The sequence below is a fragment of the Hypanus sabinus genome, chromosome 3 (genome assembly GCF_030144855.1).
Source record: "Hypanus sabinus isolate sHypSab1 chromosome 3, sHypSab1.hap1, whole genome shotgun sequence".
Taxonomy (NCBI): Eukaryota; Metazoa; Chordata; class Chondrichthyes; order Myliobatiformes; family Dasyatidae; genus Hypanus; species Hypanus sabinus.
This window is the reverse complement of record NC_082708.1, coordinates 112,319,320-112,340,567: the sequence shown is the minus strand read 5'-3', so window position 1 is coordinate 112,340,567 and position 21,248 is coordinate 112,319,320. Positions and strand designations below refer to the sequence as shown.

The 21,248-nt window shown below is 38.8% G+C and overlaps 1 protein-coding gene across 1 annotated transcript in view; it reads left to right on the top strand.

Moving 5' to 3' along the window:
* The window catches only part of fstl5 (follistatin-like 5), a 502,898-nt gene that overhangs the window by 371,034 nt on the left and 110,616 nt on the right, over positions 1-21,248 (top strand). The window contains exon 7 of the mRNA XM_059964959.1: positions 12,278-12,412. Coding sequence (XP_059820942.1) covers positions 12,278-12,412 — 135 coding nt within the window. The remainder of the gene's footprint in view (positions 1-12,277; positions 12,413-21,248) is intronic.

Here is a 21,248-nt window from a genome sequence, read left to right as displayed (position 1 = left end):
AGTGAAATAATGATATATATAATCATATATATCATATAAGGGGAACCCTTCCCCCTCCCCTTAACCCTCTCCCCCCCCTTACATCCCTATCTAAAAAGAGGAGAAAGAAAGAAAGAAAGAAAGAAAGAAAGAAAGAAAGAAAGAAAGAAAGAAAGAAAGAAAGAAAGAAAGAAAGAAAGAAAGAAAGAAAGAAAGAAAGAATGAATGAATGAATGAATGAATGAATGAATGAATGACTGGATATCAGAAGATCCCCACATGCTCCATGGAATTCAAAATAACTTTAATATATATAGTTATTTTCACCAAATGACTAATAACTTTATCTTCAGAGCACCTATATATTTAATCCTATTTTTTGTAAATAAGGGCACCAAATTTTCAGAAAAATGTCATATTTATTTCTTAAATTATAGGAGATTTTTTTTCAAGTGGAATGCAGCTAAAAATTCATTATTCCAATAGTCCATAGTTAAGTATGAATCTGATTTCCAAGTAACTGCAATAGTCTTTTTGGCTACTGCCAAAGCAATTTTTATAAATTCTTTCTGATATTTGTTCAATTTGAGTTTTGGTTTTATCTCTTCAATATCACCTAATAAAAATAATATTGGGTTATGTGGAAGTTGTATTCTGATAATTTGTTCCAATAAAACTCTTAAATTTATCCAAAAAGGTTGAATTTTGGCACAGGACCAAGTAGAATGTAAAAATGTACCAATATCTTGATTACATCGAAAACATCGATCAGATAAATTTGGATTTAATCTATTTATTTTTTGTGGTGTAATATATAGTTGATGTAAAAATTATATTGTACTAATCTGAGTCGGACATTTATTGTATTTGTCATACTAGTAAGACATAGTCTTGACCGATTTTTTTCATCAATTTTAATATTCAAATCAGTTTCCCATTTTTGTCTTGACTTATGGATTCCTGGTTTAATTGTCTGTTTTTGAATCAAATTATACATACAAGACATAATTTTTTTAATTTTTCCTTTTTGATTAAAGTTTCTATTTCATTAGGTTTTGGCATTAACATTGTATGACCCAGTTTATCTCTTAAATAGCTCTTTAATTGAAAATAACAGAAAAGAGTATTAATTGCTATTTTTTATTTATTCTTTAATTGATCAAATAACATCAATATACCTCCTTCAAAACAATCTCCTATATATCTAATCCCTTTTTGAAACCAGTTATATAAAAGTTGATTATCCATTGTAAAAGGAATGAGTCTATTTTGAATTAAAGGTCTCTTTGCTAATAAAGATTTCTTTATCTCATCATCAACATTTATCTTATTCCATAAATTAATTAAATGTTTTAATATAAGGGATTCTTCCTTTTCCCATATCCATTTAGAATCCCATTTATATATAAAATCTTCTGGTATATTTTCTCCTATCTTATCTAACTCTATTCTAATCCATGCCAGTTTATCTTGATCAAAAAAAGACAAAATGAATCTAAGTTGATTTGCTTTATAATAATTCTTAAAATTTGGGTGTTGTAACCCTCCTAGATCAAATTTACATGTCAATTTTTCCAATGATAGTCTTGACATCTTACCTTTCCAAAGAAACTTCATCATAACTTTATACAACTCTTGAAAAAATTTCTGCAGTATTTGTATTGGTAGTGTTTGGAATAAATACTGTAATCTAGGAAATATATTCATTTTTACAGCATTGACTCTACTTACTAATGTTATTGGTAACATCATCCATTTATCAAAATCTTCCTGAATTTTTTCAATAATGGCATATAATTTAATTTATATAAATTCTTTATATCGTTATCAACTCTTATACCTAAATATTTTATACCATTTATCGGCCATCTAAATTGAGTTACTAGTCAACGTTGACTAATCTCGTTAAGTAAGGGGTAAAATTTCACTTTTATCCCAATTTATTTTATACCCTGATATTTTCCCATATTCTTCCAACCTAAAAGATAACTTATGCAACAAATTTAATGGATTTGTTAAATAAATCAGAACATCATCAGCAAATAGATTAATCTTATATTCTTCCCGATTAACTTTAAAATCCATAATATCTGAATCAATTTGAATTAATTCAGCTAAAGGTTCTATTGCAAGTACAAATAGAGCAGGTGATAATGGGCATCCTTGTCTAGTTGACATTGTTAATTGAAATGATGCTGAAATTTGGCCATTTGTCACTACTTTAGCTTTAGGACTAGTATTTAAGGTTTTAATCCAGTTTATAAAAAATTCTCCTAATCCATATTTTTCCAATACTTTAAACAAAAAATCCCATTCCAATCTATCAAATGCTTTTTCTGCATCCAAAGCAACTGCCACACTCATTTCATCCCTCTTTTGTGCCATGAATTATACTAAGTAACCGAGTTACATTATCTGCCGATTGTCTATTTTTAATAAATCCTGTTTGATCCGTATGTATTAATTTTGGTAAATATTTAGATATTCTATTAGATAAAAATTTTTCTATTATTTTATAGTCCGTATTCAACAAAGAAATAGGACTATATGATGTTAGTTTTACATGATCTCTGTCTTTTTTTGGTAATAGTGTTAGAATCGCTGTCGAAAAAGATTCTGGAAGTTTATGTATTCTTTCCGCTTGATATATTAACTCCATAAAAGGAGGGATTAATAAATCTTTAAACTTTTTAGAAAATTCAGGTGGAAAACCATCCTCTCCTGGAGATTTATTATTCTGAAGTGTTCCTAGAACTTCTTCAACATCTTTTAATGTAAAAAGGCACATCGAATCCCTTCTGTTTTTCCGAATTCAATTTTGGAAGGGTTATTTGTAATAAAAGTCTTTCTATCTCATCAACATCATTTTGTGGTTCAGATTGATATAATTCAGAATAAAAATTTTTAAAGGTTTCATTAATTTCTAAAGGTTTATAAGTAATTTTATTTGCATTTGTTCTAATTGCATTTATCGTTTTGGAAGCCTGCTCTGTTTTCAACTGCCAAGCAAGAATCTTGTGTGATCTTTCATCTAATTCATAATATCTCTGCTTAGTTCTCATAATTGTTTTTTCTGTTTGGTATGTCTGAAGTGTATTATATTGTAACTTCTTATTAACAAGTTGTCTTCGTTTTTCTTCTGTCATATATCTTTGAGATTCTTTTTCTAATTTTACAATCTCTTTTTCCAATTGATCCATTTCTAACATATATTCTTTCTTAATTTTAGAGGTATAACTTATTATCTGGCCCCTCAAATATGCTTTCATTGCTTCCCATAATACAAATTTATCATCAACTGAATATGAATTTGTATCTAAAAAAAACTGAATCTGTTTTTCCATAAAATCACAAAAATCTTGTTGTCTTAATAATATTGAATTAAATCTCCATCTGTAAATCAATTCTTCCTTATCCATCATTATCATTGTCATTATCAAAGGGGAATGATCTGGCAGTATTCTTACTTTGTATTCCATACTTTTCACTCTATCTTGAATATTCGCTGATAATAGAAAAAAATCTTTTCTTGAATAAGTTTTATGTCTATTTGAATAAAATGAATAATCTCTTTCTCTTGGATTAATTCTTCTCCATATATCAATCAAATTTAAATCTTTCATCAATGAGACAGTTAGTTTTACTACTTTTAATTTTGTAATAGCCTTAGTTGATCTATCTAAAACTGGATCTAAACAGAAGTTACAATCTCCACCTATTAATATTTTATCATGTGTATCGGCCAAATTCAAACAAGTTTTTTGTATAAATTTTGTATCATTTTCATTTGGTGCATAAATATTCATAAGAGTCCATAACTCCAAAAAAGTTTGACAATGTGTAATCACATATCTCCCTACGGAGTCAATGAATACATTTTGTATTTTAATTGGTAAGGTTTTATTAACCAAAATTGCAACTCCCCTTGCCTTTGAATTGAATGAAGCTGCAATAGCATTCCCGACCCAATCTCTCTTTAATTTCTGATGTTCTATCTCTCTTAAATGTGTTTCCTGCAAAAATGCTATGTCTACTTTCATTTTCTTAATGTATGTTAGAACTCTTTTTCTTTTCACCGGTCCATTAAGCCCATTAACATTAAAACTTAAAAAAATTCAGTAAATTAGTCATTGTTTTTAACAAGGTTACTCCAATCTATAACAGTATATAATATCTCTGCTCTTATAGTACCTTGGGGAATCTCTTTAAGATTCTCCATGTTGCTATATGTCTCCCCCCCCAATCATCCAGGCAAAGAAAAAAAAGTAGAAAAAAGATAAATTATAAAAAAAATAACAAAATACCCTCCTACTAATGTTGTGAATAGAAAAAAATCACAACATTACCCCCCTCAGTTTTACGGGTCATGGCAATCACCAGGATTACACATGTGAATTCCATAGCAATCAATCAGAAGTTCTTCCAGCTCCCCGTAATAGAAAAAAACATATATAAGAGAAGAAAAAAAATTAATATCACTACTCCCGATTAATAAATTTTTACCTTCATCTCCTTCTATCGAATAGTTAAAATATATTTATATATTCTTCTACCCTTAAATGTCCATCAAATCCATTCCCAGTCTCAGTCTTCATCTTAAATCCATTTTGTTTCCATAAGTTCTTTATTGTGTCTAGCGAATATTTGGAAGTTCTTGTGCAAACTCCTCTGCTTTCCGATAATCAGTAAAAAATCTTCTTTCTTCATCATCCAAAAAAATTACCAGCATTGCTGGGTAATGTAATATAAATTTATAACCCTTTTCCCATAAGATTTTTTTCACTGGGTTAAATTCCTTCCTCCTCTTCAAAAGGTTATAACTTATATCAGGATAGAAAAAAAAACTACTCTTTTCCCTTCTATCACCAATGGCCCATTTCTCTTTCTGGTACCTTGAGCAGCTGCCTTCAGAATCCTTTCTTTATCTTGATATCTTAAGCATTTTATCAAGATTGATCGTGGATTTTGATCTTGTTGGGGTTTTGGTCTTAAAGCTCTATGGGCCCTTTCGATTTCAACTAACTGACCTCCTTCTTCCATTTCCAAAGTCCCCGGGATCCATTTTTGAAAGAATTTTATTGGATCTTCTCCCTCTATGCCTTCTTTAAGACCAACAATCTTAATATTATTTCGTCTGCTAAAATTTTCAAGCACATCCACTTTTTCCAGCAACTGTTTTCTTTCTGATGTCCAGGCAAGGATATTATATTCCATTTTTTTTTCCGTTCTGTCAGTGGTGTCTCCCGTTATTTGTTCCAGCTTTTTAACTTTCTTATCCGTTTTCTCCTGTTTTTTTTCACAACTTTATCAAGCGTAATCTTTATTGCTTTTAATTCATACATTATTTATATCAAAGCTTCGCTTATGTCTTCAGAAGGTCCTCTCTTTTTGATTTCTTCCGGTTCCTCTTCTTCCTCACCTGTGTTGTCCAGAGACTCCGCTTCTACTTCCAGTTCACTTTCACTTTCAATTGCAGCTGGAACTTGTAGTTTGGTTTGCATCTGTTTGCGCATACCCTTTTCTTCACGCATGTGCAGTTCCTGCTGCTTTTTCTTGGAGACTGTTGATGTTGTCGCAGTTTCCTGTTCCTCACTGCCAGTGGCTAAATGCATTTCACCGAAAAGGGGTCTAACCTGAGCACAGGGCTCCGTCATAATGGTCGGGCCTTGTTCTTTTCCAACTCGGCTGTCTTCAAAGTAGAAGTTCTCTTCTGCTTCTGTTTAGGAGGCATGTCTAAAACTGATCCTGAATAGCTTATAAGTAGTTTTTAGAAAGTATTTACTAACTTTTCTTCACTTAAACACTATTTTACTAGTTTTTTACGCGAGAGCTGGATTTCCACGTCTCGATCCTACGTCATCATGTGACGTCCCCTCGTTGATAGATTCTTGATTGGTCAGGGCATGAAGCGATACAGGGAGAAGGCGGAAGATTGGGGCTGAGAGGAAAATTGAATCAGCCATGATGAAATGGTGGAGCAGACTCGATGGGCCAAGCGGCCTGATTCTGTTCCTATGTCTTATTGTCTTATGGACTTATCATCAGCTGGGCTATCCATTATTGCTTGATCTTGTAGGGGTAATGAAATACACAAATAACTGGTTAATGCTACCTGAATATACCACCAGGGTTGAAATATGTAAGGCGGTACTTCAACAATTTTCTGGTTGACACATTAACCCTTCAATATTAGTTTCCATGTTAACCAAAGATCCACCCAGCATAGTTGGTAAAAAAAAAAACAGGTGTTATCAATCTGTTTGCAAAATATGTTGGGCTTCCACTGACAGACTTTCATTATATGGCTTTGTGTGCAAAAGCTGGCCTTAAAAACTTGAAGAAATGATGTAAATTGTAACCAAGGTAATTAAATTTAACTCTGGGCATGCTTTGGGAAAAAAAATTCAGAATATACTGAATGCATTGTGCCCAGGACTATTTATGTACAACAGTGTTTGTAGGCTTAGTAGAGATTCTGTCCTTAAATGATTGAATATTTAGCTGAAATATGTCCATTTTTGATGAACAAAAAAATTTTTGTCAAAAATTATTTGTCATTGTGTGGATTTGTAAATTAATGTTTTTTTGCAGATTTCGCTACACATTTAAGTGACTTGAATATCAAATTACAGGAATCTGGTAAAACACTTTACGTTATGTTGGAGAATAAAAAAACCTTTGAAATAAATTATGATTTAAATATGACACCAAAATGGTGTTTTTAAATATTTCCAGATCTAAAGAAACACATAGCAGATATTGAAATTTTCCAAAAGGCAGACATTCAAAACCTTCCAAAGCAATTTTTAATCATCATTGGTTCAACTACTGAACAATTTCCTTAACAATTTATTAAAATCCAAGCCATGTGAAGAAGCTGCAAAGTTTGTAAAGTTTGCAGAAAATGTAACAGTAGATGAACTGAATCTGGAAATGTTGCAGTTGATTAATTTAGAAAATTTTTAAATGCAATTGATTGATTTAGAAAGTAGCTCAAATTTGGAGGAAATAATCTGTTAATTTAAGAGCTGAATTGGAAATTGAATTGAATTGAATTGAATTGATCTTTATTGTCATTATACATAGGTACAATGAAACTCTGTTTGGCTTCCTCTCAGGCAATTAAATAAAGTGGTAGATAAAAACAAGACAGTAATAGAAAAACAGTATTAAATAGATAAGTAGCAGAAAATAAGTTGTAGCAGCACCAGAATATCACAAAGTGCAGTTAGTGCAAGTATTTGAGTCCTTGCGTGTGCTCACAGCTTCAGTCATTGTTCTGTGGGAGTGGTGTGATGGAGGCCACAGCTCTGGGGTAGAAGCTGTTCTTCAGCCTATTTGTTCTGGCTTTTAGTGTCCTGAACCTTTTGCTGGAAGGCAGCGGGTCAAACAGGGAGTGGCGGGGGTGTGTGGTGTCTCTGGTTATGCTGATTGCTTTCCCCCTGTGTCTGCTGGAATAGATGGTGTCCAGTACTGGGAGTTCTATCCTGACAATTTGCTGGGCTGCCTTCACCACGTGATGCAGGTCTTGTCACTCAGTGGCTGTGCAGCTGGCATACCACACTGTGGCGCTGTTGGTCAGGATGGTTTCAATTGTGCTTCTGTAGAAGTTAAGCAACAGCTTTTGTGGGAGTTTGGCCTGTTTCAGCTTTCTGAGGACAAAGAGTCTTTGTTGTGCCTTTTTTCTAAGCAGTGAGGTGTTGGTGGTCCATGTCAGCGAGGTGTTGGTGGTCCATGTCAGCGAGGTGTTGGTGATCCATGTCAGCGAGGTGTTGGTGGTCCATGTCAGCGAGGTGTCGGTGGTCCATGTCAGCGAGGTGTCGGTGGTCCATGTCAGCGAGGTGTTGGTGGTCCATGTCAGCGAGGTGTTGGTGATCCATGTCAGTGAGGTGTCGGTGGTCCATGTCAGCGAGGTGTTGGTGGTCCATGTCAGCGAGGTGTTGGTGGTCCATGTCAGCGAGGTGTCGGTGGTCCATGTCAGCGAGGTGTTGGTGGTCCATGTCAGCGAGGTGTTGGTAATCCATGTCAGCGAGGTGTTGGTGGTCCATGCCAGCTGTTTTGACAACATAACTCCAAGGAACTTCAAGTTTTCCACACTTTCCACCACCTCTCCATGTATATGGAGGGGGGTGTGTACTCTGTCCTTTGATCTCCTGAAGTCAATGATCATCTCATAAAAATATTGGAAGAGGTTGGTTAGTGAGTCAAAACATAAGTCAAAACATAACAATCCAGACAATGAAGTTGTGAGACCCTGCAATCAATTCCTGAAGCTTTTAACTGTCTGACAAATCTTGCAATGGTAATATTAATAGTATTTTCATTGATATGATTTTTCTGAGGCATTTTCAGTGATGAACTCAGTCAAGTCTAATTATTGGAGTAAACTTACTGATGAAACTAATGCTTTGTATATTACAAGCCAGATATAAAATATTTGTCATCATTAGTGAAGCAACAATAGTGTTATGGAGTAAAGTGTAATTATTTTCCTATTCTTAACCTTTTATGAATATACACCAAAGCTTCTAATTTCAAGTTCACACTTTATGTTATATATGAGGTACCATAACAATACCCTTTAGAAATATTTTTTCACCTGTCTTTTTAAAAGATTAATAATCATTTGAACAGGTTTTCTAAAATGCTTCATTTATTTCTATCTGTCTTCATTATACTCTTATTAATAGCATTACAATGAATACACATAAATAAGCAACAGGAATCATCCTTTTTCCTTAAAAAAGGTTGTAATTATTGTTACTAATTCATTAATCAATAACAATCTCTGCTCAAAGTTACCATGGCATGTGAGAGAATTTTTAGAAGATTATTAGCAACTTGGGTATACATTCTTAAAAGGTTTTCTATTGCTGCAATAGAATGAAAAAAGCAGCAGTTTAGACTTGATTTTGAGATAGTTATTGCCTGATACTTCAGTTGTGTGGATGTATTTTTGCCAAATATCACACCATGCCTGAGTGTTGTTAACCTGTTGCTGGGTGCAGGCATGGGCTACTCCATTTGTCAAAGTATTATGAATGAAATAAATATCTTGCAAACTTTAAAAAATAATCCACTTCTAACCTCATGATAGAAGGAAAGTCAAAGCTAAGAGTGCCCCCCCCCCCACCACCAACTGCTGCAGTAATATCCTGGGGTAAGAATGAATGATTGTTGTCCGGAAACTGCCGTCACCTTTTTTTATGTGAGGTATGACTTCAACCATTAGTGTGTTTTTGCTGTGGTGTCCTTTTGCTAGTTCCACCAGGAGTCCTAGAGGCTGCACTCAATCAAATGTTACTTGGATGTCAAGGTCAGTAGCTCCCAGTTTGTCCACCGAACTCAGTACACCTATCCATGTTTTGGACTTGTGTAAGTCTGTGATGAGGTCCAGAATGGAATGATCCTGGTGAACACAAAACGGCTATCCAGGAACACTTCTGGGTGAATAAATGCAGCTTAGTAGCAAATGCAGTGACGTTTTCCATTATGTAGCTGATGATTGAAATAGACTAATTTGCTGATTTAATTTGGCCCAATTTTCTGGTCAAAATGTACCAAGGTAATTTCCTTTAGTAATTGAAAAGAGGAAATTAAAACAAAACTATATGTGAATCTGAAATTAAAAATGAGAATGGTGATAGTACTCAGCAGGTCAGGTAGCATTTGCAGAGAGAGAAGAACAGAGTTAGGAATGCGGCATTCTTGTGAAAGGTCAAGGATCAGAAATGTAAACTCCAGTTTTATCTCTACAGAGGCTGCTGACCTAATGCGATAACCTCCTGTACATCAGTGAAGCCTGACATCAATGGGGGACCACTTCATCGAGCATCTCCACTCCATCTGCCACAGATGGGACTTACTGGTGGCCTAACATTTTAATTTCCATTCCCATTCCCGTTCTGACATGTCAATCCATGGCCTCCTCTTGTGCCAAGATGAGGCCACTCTCAGGGTGGAGGAACAACCTTATATTCCGCCTGAGTAGCCTCCAACCTGATGGCATGAGTATCGATTTCTCCGTCGAGTACACAAATTTCTTCCCTCACCCCTTCCTCTAATCCCCACTCTGACCTTTCACTTCTCACCTTACTATTACTTCCCCCTGGGTCCCCACCTACTTCCCTTTCTTGTATGGTCTACTCTCTTATCAGATTTCTCCTTCTCCAGCCCTTGACCTTTCCCACCCACCTGGCTTCACAAGCAACTTCTAGCTAGCCTCTTTCCTCTCCTCCCACCTTTTTATTCTGGTATCTTCCCTCTTCCTTCTCAGTCTTGAAGGGTGTTGGCCTGAAATGTCAACATTTTACTCTTTTCCATAGATGCAGCCTGACTTACTGAGTTCCTCCAGCATTTTGTGTGTGTAACCTATTGAGTATTTCCAGAGTGGTAAATGAAATAGTACAGAGAGAAATTTCTAATTCTGGAGAGTGGATCTTCAATGCCACAGCTAAGATAATGTCTGATCTCCTTATCTTTGCTATATCCAGTACCTTTGTTTCTTGATATCATATAAAGTGAATCAACTTGGCTGAAGGACCACTTTCTGTAATGGTGGAGGAAGCTGAGATGGATCATCTAATCTGCACTTATGTCCAAACATAGTTATGAATTTTTGGCTTTTGCCTTTAGCACTCGTGATAGGTTCTGCCATCACAGACGAAGGGGATATGCTTGGAATCTCCTGCTTAAGAGAATATAGTCACTCGATGTGTTAGAGCCATGGAACTTTGATCGTTTCCATTGGTTGTGTTTCAGAGGTTCACAAGCTCAAGTTTTCCAAGTCACTGAGTCAATGTGGAATTCCCCAGAAAGGTGTTTGCTCATGCTCTTTTGCCTGGGCTTTTCGTTCCATGGAGACCAAGTTCACCTTGATTCTGAGTTTCCTCACCAATTGATTGTATCCATATCTCTGTGCTCTCTCCTGATTTTCAGCTCACCACCCATTAAAGGGATCACCCAGGTGCACCTCCATACACTTTGATCTAAATGATGACCAGGAGACATTGGGATATTCCAGCTTCCCATGAACGCAGGCAGCCATTGAATGCACATTTGACCATAAGGGCCATCATTAATAATACAGATATTTTCCTCAACAAATGCTTTCATGTTCAGGGCGACCAAGGAGGAAGCAATTTCCACAGCCGGCATTGTCTGGAGGGATAGATCCTAAAAGGAAAGTGATGCCATCTGCTTCCCTGTTTACTGATTCTTATTCACAATGCAACAGAAGCTCTGTGCTGCAGCATTGTAAACCATATAAATAGCATAAGTGTTATATAAAATACCGGTGATCTTCTCATGAATGTGATCCTGGAACGCGATTATCAAGGGTAAGTCCTAGCAGAGTGGAGGGTACAGACATTATTGTATGGCTGTAAGTGATATTATGATAAGAAAATGTTTTTTTTTAATACGGAGCTTTGCCAGAATGAAAGGGAACCACCACACCCAATGAACATAGCATAATCATAGCACAATCAACATAGCATAAATACGCAGCCGTGTCAATCCACATGATATTTCCTTACAGAAATTTTCAAATGAAGGGATCTCTGATTGAGTTGTTGAACTACAGTTCACCTTGATATATATTGTGAGAACATGAAACTTATTTCTTCCATTTATTGAATAAATGAGGTTTCTCATACCTGGAGGGAATTGCTGAAGCCAATTTTGCCAGTTTCCTCTACAAATGAACACACAGGGCCTCCATTTTCCCCTGCAGTACAGGGCCTCTCTCCTTCATTCGACTTCACTATTAAGGTCTTCATGTCCCTTTCAGTGATCATAGGTTTTCTCTCTTATCTCTTTTGTAACTTCTGCTTCCTCACTGGCAACCATAACGTAGCTTGTTGTTGAATGAATGCATGTGTGGTGAGTGTACTTTTAAGGCAAGAGTTCCCAACCTGAGGTCCATGGACCACTTGGTTAATGGTAAGGCACTGTGGCAAAAAAAAGGGTCCGGAACCCCTGATGATACCCTTCTCTGCTTGCTACATAGGAAATTGTCAGAAGCTGCATTCAGCTAAGTCTGATCCCATTGGGAACTGTGTAAGTCCTGTTTTGCAACAGGTTTCTGGGTGTTAGTTTCTAGTGTATTTTGACCCTGTTTCCAGTGTATTTTGGCCATTTCCATAATCGCCTGAAAGGGCATTAGTCTTTTATGCAGTGAAGTTTTAGCATGCCAAAGTATTGAAATATCAAAAATCTAGATAGCATCTTTTAATGTGATTGTACAGTAATGGAAATTATGAAAATAAATAGAGTGACATCTGATTTTCATTTGTAGCAAATGGAAGTGGAGTGCACATTAGCAATGTGCGCTATGAAGATACTGGAGCTTATACTTGCATTGCCAAGAATGACGCAGGAGTGGATGAAGACATCTCATCTCTGTTTGTGGAAGACTCAGCCAGAAAGACACGTATGTTAAACCTCTGACAGCATTCCCGTGATTTTTATAATCAGCATGAATCTTGTATGTTTCCAAGACTGTGAATGGATTCTGTTGTACATGATGTTCTTGTACAAACTGAAGTGCAAAAAATTCTAACCCATATCCTGCAATATTTATACTATGAAGTTGGTTTATTATTAATAAGATTTAACAGGTGTTCATACAATGTTCCAATAAGTAAAGCTAATCAAATATTTGCTACTGAGGTATGTTAAGAGAATGCTGATTGGAAAAATAAACAATTAGGATTGATTTCCAAATGTATTTTCATTTACTCAAAGTATACCAGAAAACGGAAGGAACCCAGAATTTAAGAAACATTTTATATTTGGAATGATTACTACGTTTTCAAAAAGTTTATTAAAGAAAGGTTTGATAATTGAATATTTTCTAATCAAGGTCCATCTGTACATTAAGCAGACACAATATTTCAAGAGAATTATTTTATTAAATCAAGAAGATTGGACAGTGAAACTTGCACAACAAGCATCTCATTTTAAGGATGAAGAATAATGATTTCAAGGAACTAAGTGGCCAATTGGTTTAGAAAGCTTCTTTGAGACAGTCATAATTGCATTTAGTTCAATTCTCAGAGCTCCCAATAAAAAGAAATTAAAATGTACAGAACTATAATAGCCTGGAATCAAACCCAAATCCACTGTTTCATTGTAAATCAATGAAGAAATTTCTTTGTGAAAGTTTCACTCAGAAAGACATGAAAATTAATTCTCTGTGGTCATTTTTATCAGTGTTACTTATCAGAATGAACTCTTGTGTTTCCAAGAAAATGAATAGATGATAAAGTGGCTTTAAAGTTATGAACAACCACTGTACTGCCATTGTTCAGCACATTACAATGAGTTTCCAGATGCTTCAGTGCCAAGATCATATGTAGGTGCTGCTAAGTAGAGCACACTTGTTCACCTAAGGTAGGGGTTCCCAACCTTTTTTATGCCATGGACCAATGACATTTAGTAAGAGGTCCATAGACACAGGTTGGAAACCCCCATGTATGTTTTTAGTTTAATGCCCTGGTTAAGATCTCTACTGCTATGCTGTGAAGTACTTTTATTTTAGCAGTTTTCTGCAGAACAGTGTGTTCTGCTAGTAGAGTCTTGGCCAAAGATAAAGAGCCATGTTGTCCAAGTTAGGAAAGTTGCATCAGCCAGTTGGGGTTGTCTTGTAACTTACAGCCCAGTGGAATGACAAGGAACATTTGAGAGGACTGGGTGAAGGACAGTGGTTTGGTTTGGGGCCTTTGGCAGGAGCTACGGAATGGGGCACAAGAGAAGATGCAGACTGCCACTCGAAGGAGAGACCCTGTTGTAAAATGTGCTTTATGTAGATGAATAGTTCTAAGGAGGTGGTGCCAATACTCTTGAGTTGGTGCCTTTAACACAGAATGTGGGTTCAGCGCGTAAGTAAAGCGATATATCCCAATATTCCAGAAATGAGTTCCAATGCTTATGTGCACATTGGACTTGTTTAACTGTAATGGGCCCTTTTATCTTGCTTTTTTGTTAATTGTTTGATAAAGTTGAAAAATTGTTAAATATCCTTTCTTTATAATTTTATGCTGGTGTACATCCTGTCATTTCTTGGTGACTGATAATTATGTGTGAGCATTATTTAGACAGTATTCATGACAATCAATATCCCTTCATTGGAACATCCCAACTTTTGTGCTTCATTGAAAACCAAATCATACCAAACCTAGATGTATATAGTTTATGAAGGGTGGTGTTCTCACCGCTGAGTCACGTGGCTGTTAGCAGAGTTAGTTAAAGAAACAAGTTTGCAAACAAGCCCCAATTAGAGGGGTCGTTCTTACCCCCAACCCAGGGTATAGTTCTTATTTATCCCTCGTGTATGTTCTTTGTTTTACTTTTAGCAAGATGTGCAAGTGTCACGGTGGCATAATGACATATGCCATGCATGTGTGTTTACATATGACCCATAATGAATTATTTAAACAACAAAAGAATGTTTAATCAAATAATGTATTTACAATATTACTCAAATATTACTGAAATATTAAAAATATAATGCTCATCTCTGCTTAGCTATGAACTCCAGCTCAATATAAAATGCTTCTCAACTTGTATACACATATAAGCATATATTTATGTTTGTGTGTGTGTGTGGATGTATACACACACATGCACCACAAACACTCTCTCTCTCTCTCTCTCTCTCTCTCTCTCTCTCTCTCTCTCTCTCTCTCTCTCTCTCTCTCTCTCTCTCTCTCTCTCTCTCTCTCTCTCTCTCTCTCTCCCTCCCTCCCTCCCTCCCTCCCTCCCTCTCCCTCCCTCCAGGTCCTCAGGTCTGATCTTGCACTTCCTTAAAGCATTCTTCATCTGATCCTTATAGCGCTTCTTCAGCCCTCCAGCTGAGCATCGACCATGATGTAGCTGGCCGTATAACACTCTGCGGGGTAGCCGACATGGGGGCATCCTTATCACGTGCCCCAGCCACTGCAGCTGAAACTGGGTGATCATGGCCTCAATACTTCTGCAGTTGGTCTTTACAAGTATTTCAGTGTGAGGCACCCGCTTGTGTCAGGTAATTCCCAGGATGTGCTGAAGGCAGCTTATGTGGAAGCATTCCAAGGACTTGATGTGACGGCTGTAGGTTACCCAAGCTTCACAGCCATAAAGGAGGGTGGTGACACAGACCTTTGTGGAGGGACGAAGGCTTCTGATCTGAAAGACTCTACACCGAAGTCTCCCAAAGGCAGCTGATGCCTGTTTAATGCGGCTCTGGATGTCGTTGTCAATGCCGCTATCCTCAGAGAGAATGCTTCCCAGATATTTGAAAGATGGCACTACTGACAGCTTTTCATCACCAACAGTGAAGGCAGGTAGGGTGGGTGGGACACTGGTATTCCATTGGCAAACCACTTCTGTCTTGGAGGTATTGACGGTCAGCCCCATCCTGCCGTACGCACTCACCACCACAGCAAGGACAGTCTGAAGATCCTCCGGAGTCTGGGCCACAAGAGCACAGTCACCTGCATACTGCAGCTCCAGGACGTGTTCTCCATGGAGTTTGGTGGTTGCGTGGAGCCTCCTGATGTTAACGAGGTTGCCATCTAATCTGACGTCCACTGTCACACCGCTGCTGTCCTCAATCTCATTGTGGAGAAACTTGGTAACACACAAGAGGAAGATGTTAAAGAGCACTGGCGCTAGTACACACCCCTGCCTCACCCCAGTGCTTACAAGGAAGGGCTCAGACTCTTGACCTCCTATGGTCAGCCGAGCAGTCATCCCATCATGGAACTGGCAGAGGATGTAAACAACTTTATTGGGACGGGCTAACCTGAGGAGGACATCCCATAAGAGCTCTCCTTGCACAGTATTGAATGCTTTGGAGAGGTTGACAAAGGCCATAAACGGGTCCTGATGTTGCTCCCAGCAATTTTCCTGAAGCTACTGGGCTGTGAAGCTCATGTCAATCATACTCCTGGTCTTCCTAAATCCACACTGCGACTCAGGCAGCATTGACTCAATGATGTACAAAAAAGGGTCCTGACAAAGGGTCTCGACCCGAAGCGTTGACTGCTCCTTTCAACGGATGCTGCCCGACCTGCTGAGTTCATCCAGCTTGTTTGTACGTGTTGATTTGACCACAGCATCTGCAGTGTACTTTGTATTGACTCAGTGATGTTGCTGATGAGCCTCTGAAGCAACAACCTTAGCCAGGACTTTTCCAGCAACGGAGAGGAGTGATGTGCCTCTACTATTGCCACAGATGGCCTTGTCACCCTTGTTCTTACAAATGACAACGATGTTTGCATTTCTCCATTGATGTGGGATGTTCTCATCAGTCCAGGCCTTGGTGATGTACTGGTACACATGCACATATACATGTACCCTCCGTTATTCAGTAACTCAGCAGGGATATTGTCCGTGCCAGGGGACTTGTTGTTCTTAAGGGAATAGACAGCTGATAGAATCCCTGGTGGTAGACTGAGGTCGTGGATAGGAGGAAGCTCAGGTTGTTCGTCCAGGCTGGTGGGGTCTGCGTCAGAATCCTGATTAAGCAGGGTGTTAAAAAGCTCAGCCCACCTCAGCAGAATGGTATTCTGATTCTTCAGAAGTGTTTGACCATCTGCTGTTTTCAGGGGAGTAACACATCGATTTATTGGGCCGTAGATGGTTTTGACAGCATTGTAAAAATCATGCATGTCATTATTATCAGCAAAGGACTGGATTTCATGTGCCTTTTCAGTCCACTGCTCATTTGATATGGCCCGTATTGCCTTTTGCACTTTCCTCTGAGCCGGTGGATGAAGGGTTATCTAAAGTTGCCCAGTGTGCCTTGTGCATGTCCTTAAGCAAGTTGTGGATGGTATCTGAGTTATTGTCAAACCAGTCTTGGTTGTTCCTGATCTTATGGCCAATGGATTGGGCTGCTGCCTCACAGAGCGCAGAGCTGATATAGGTCCACTGTTGTTCCATGGTATCTTCTGAACTCAGTCAAGGTTCCAGCTCCCTCAGTTTCTCATCTAGGATGCGTCAAGACTCACTTCTTGCTTCTGTGTTTCTCAGGCGGTTGCAATTTATCCGCTTTTTATTGGGCTTTTGCAGCTGCAAGGGGGGTACGCACTTTCATATGGAGCTTGGCCACAGTCATACGATGGTCAGTCCTGCACGCTGCACCTCTCATGGCACGGGTGATGAGAACATCCTTGACGTCACTATGTCTCACAATGATGAAGTCAATCATGTGCCAATGTTTAGAGCAAGGGTGCATCCATGAAGTATTATATTTTGCCTTCTGCTGGCAGATGGTGTTGGTTATGGTAAGGTAATGCTCAGAGCAAAGAGTAAGTAGCCTCATGCCATTTGCATTCACATTGCCAATACCATGCCTACCTAGCACTCTACTCCATATCCTATTGATCTGTCCTACCCTAGCGTTGAAGTCCCCAAGCAAAAGGATCTTACCATTTTTAGGGATCTGGCAAAGAGCTTCATCCAATGTCTGATAACAGCATTCTTTGGCCTCATTCTCAGGTGGCAAAGTTGGTGCATAGGCACTGAGAAGCGTGGCATAACATTTCTTTGCCAGAGGGATACGGAGGGTCATTAGTCTTTCACTAATGCCAACGTGTTTCTGTGAGACTTGGTAGAAAGGTGTTCTTGAAGGCCAATCCTACTCTGTGGAGATGTTGTCCACCTGGGGGGAAACCGTTCCAGAAGAAGATGGAACCCATCCCTTCCTCTGGTAAAGGGCCTTCATCCAGGAGCCTGGTCTCACTCAGGGCAGCAATGTCGATGTGGTAGCACTTCAGCTCAGCAGCGATCAAGGCTGTTCTCCAATGAGGTCTGTCAGAGATGCCATACGAATCCAGGAGAGTCCTTACATTCCATGTTGCCAGTTTTAAGTTGTATTGTTTCTTACTTCGACTGCAGTAGTGGAATAGCCCTACAGGTGTGGTAACCTATCCAGGTGAGTGATTGAATCATAATCTTTAGGCCACCTTTTCTAGGCCTTTCCCCAGTTGGGGTGAGCAGTGCGTTCCCTAAATATGGCTGCTCTGTCGCACAGGGGTCTGCAGAAAACAGCTGCCACTCAGTCCCAGCTGCTAGTAACAAAATACCCTGTGCCGCTGCCATTCAGGGTTCTGACTAGGAGCTCCCAGTCCATTCGTACCTGCTCCCGTTGCCAGACACCCCATCGCTGTCAGACTTCAACCATATGTAAGGTCCAGGTGTTGTTCACTGTGGTCAGAGGTGGAAACCTGCACAAGGAAGATATCAAAGTGCCACTGGGGTGCGCCATCCCCAGTAGCACTACCTTCACCATGATGGGGTAAATCCCGGTGGCAATGGTGAACCCAGGACAACCGGTCCCACATCTTGGCTGCAGGAGGCTGCCGGGTCCTTGGTTTGTTAAGGCCCGCCTATTACGTGTCGCCAGCGCATTGCTTTTCTGTCGGGGTGTGCTCCCTTAGCCTTGTCTCAACAGACTTACCACAAGGCAGTGGGGCTATTCACCCACAGCTGGGACAGTGGTTGACGGGCGCCAGGGCGTGTCCACACAGTGGTGGGCCTGCACGCCCCATCTCTGGGGCCCACTGCTGCTCCGAGATCCCCTGTAGTTTAGCCTGGGACCGTAAGATACCCAGTTTACGCGTGCGGCCCTGAGCAGGCACTGCAGAAGTCTTGGTGGCGGAGAGGCTCTGTTACCGGCGGGGGGAAGCTTACACACTCGGCTCCTCTTTTCACCCTCCGTTGAGAAAGCTAGCCAGCGGCAATAGCTGTAAGCAGAGAGCATCATGCGGCATACAGCATGCAACATGCACTGACTACAAGCACCACTACACTACTGCACTAGACATTTCACACACACACACACCCCAAATCTTTCAGTTCCTCATTAAGTCTGTCATGGACCTGACAATGCTCAACAGCTAATTCCATTCAGCAATGTACAGTGAAATGTATCTTCCTTTTGATTTTACCTATAAAATCAATAGCATTCAGCAGTCAGCAATGGTTTCAGTTCTAAGTGTTCCTGCATGACTTTCATGATATCAGCAAAGCTCATTTTGGTGAGTTTTGTTGGACCAGTCAAACTCCTAAGCAACTGTATGCTTTTCCATGGAATGCATTCAGCACAACTGATTTTTTGTTTTTCATTGGCTACTCAATTTGTTTTTTTAAAAAAATCTGTTCGATTTCTTCTGTATACAAAATCCAGTTATCTCTTGTGCAATCAATCAGAACCATTTCTGTGTTTCTTTTAATTTATGATTATTATCACCCAGTACTCTCAGTTTATAAATCTGTGGATTTGTCCATTTTCTACCTGCTTTAAAGTCAAACATCTCTGTCTCCTCCCAAAGGAGCACTCGCTGAACTATTTTTTTTCTTGACCATTTCTCAATGTGCTTTTCTTTAACTTGAACGTCTTGCTGTACTTCAACAAGTCTATAGTCATCTCGAATTCATTTAAAACTCCGCTAACATCGCTGTTATATTTTGTAACTCCAAAACACAAAAAACTAACAAAAAAGAAAAACATGGAGCAGGGATAACTCGTATGCATTCTTAGTTTTACTTTAAGCGAGGCAAGAGTAGATGACTTGGCTTTGTGATTACGTATGCCATGCATGTATATTTGCATATAACTCATTATAAATTATTTAAACAACAAAGATTGTTTGATCAAATACTATATTTGCAATATTTCTTAAATATTATTAACAAATATTAAATACACAGCAGAGAAAGGTAGTGAAGAGAAGTTGGGAGGAGGGTAGGTGAGAGGTAATTGAGAAAGAGGTAGAGAAATGGAGGAGAGGGGTGATGTAGAGAGATGGGAAGAAAGTGGGTGGGAAGGAGAGGGCAAGTGCTGGAGTGAGAATGGGGTAAATAGGAGAGATGGGAGGAAAAAAAGGGAATAAATAGAAGTGGACTAGGAGAGGAAAGGGGTCAGAGAATGAGGGAGGGAGGGATGGAGGGAGCTTTCATGTTGTGGATCAAGGTTGGTGGGAAAGAAGTTGAAATAGAGGGGTTGGAGTGAGGAAGGGAAGTGGGAGTGAGAGAAGGAAATGGAGAATATGTGATTATTGGGCAAGGGAGAGAAATGAGAGTAGGAGCAAGGAGGGTCTTGCAACAATGGTATGAGAGATGATTGGGGTGATATTACGTTGGTGCTGCTTGGATTACACTGTAATATATTAACTGTATTTGTGAAGGAAGCAAATGAAACTAATTTCTACAAACTTCTGTTCATCAACTATTCAAAATTCTATATTTATTTTTCCCATTATTTTGCATTATTCATGTATTTCAGAATTTACTTTTCAATTCATATACAAATTTCTTAGGGGTTGGAAGCAATCTATGCAGAGTTGTATACTCTTGTGTGTAAGTTGGGCTTAAAATGCGTTGGCCAAACTCAACAGAAACTGACAAGGTATCACTCATCACTCATCATGGGACCTACACCTCCTATTTTCACAAAGAAGGTAAAAACAACCTTTCGGGCTCTGTTTTGGCTGTTGTCCTTTCCTTGCTGGATTGATCACATGGGAAATAGATTGGAGTCAAGCTGCTGGGTAAAAGTTCTGTCTTATCCTAATGGTGTACTGAGCAACATGCATCTGTGAAAACGGACTCAGTTGTTTTTGGCCTGAAGCACCATGTTAAAATCAACAGATTCAGTGGGCTCTTGCTGACGTTAGGACAGGATATTAACCATGGAACTTTTCAAAGTCTGTCATTTTGATTTCTTAAAAATGCAAGATGGCTCAAATGGAATGCATAAGACTGAGAAATATTTGGTGCTGTATATCACTCAGGCGTAAACGTTGGAAGGTCATCGCAGAGGGCTGATGCTTCATGTTTACATCTAATATTGCTGCAATAATAGGACACGTCCATGGCAGAGTAGTTTTCTATTGGCATTCCTCACCAAATGTTGGCTGTCAATCAAAGTCTGTGTTTTTTTGTAGGAACAATCATTAAAGTGATAGGCAGATAAGTACAGAAACAAGCTCTTTAGCCTACTGAGTCCACACTCTCACCAAGACTATGCCAGTACTAATCGAGTTTTATTCTCCTCACTTCTCCCTACCACACGATGCCATCATCCTTCCCTCTGTAGCCCCAGCTCGCACCACCACCACTACCAAATTCTACCACTCACTAGGAACAAGTTATGTTGGCCAATTAATGTTTTAACCTCCATGGCTTTGGCTATGGGTAAAATCCTGGAACACATGGGGGGGAGATCTATGTGGTCACAGTAGGACAATTTGAACTTGACACTGATTGTGCAGGTGATC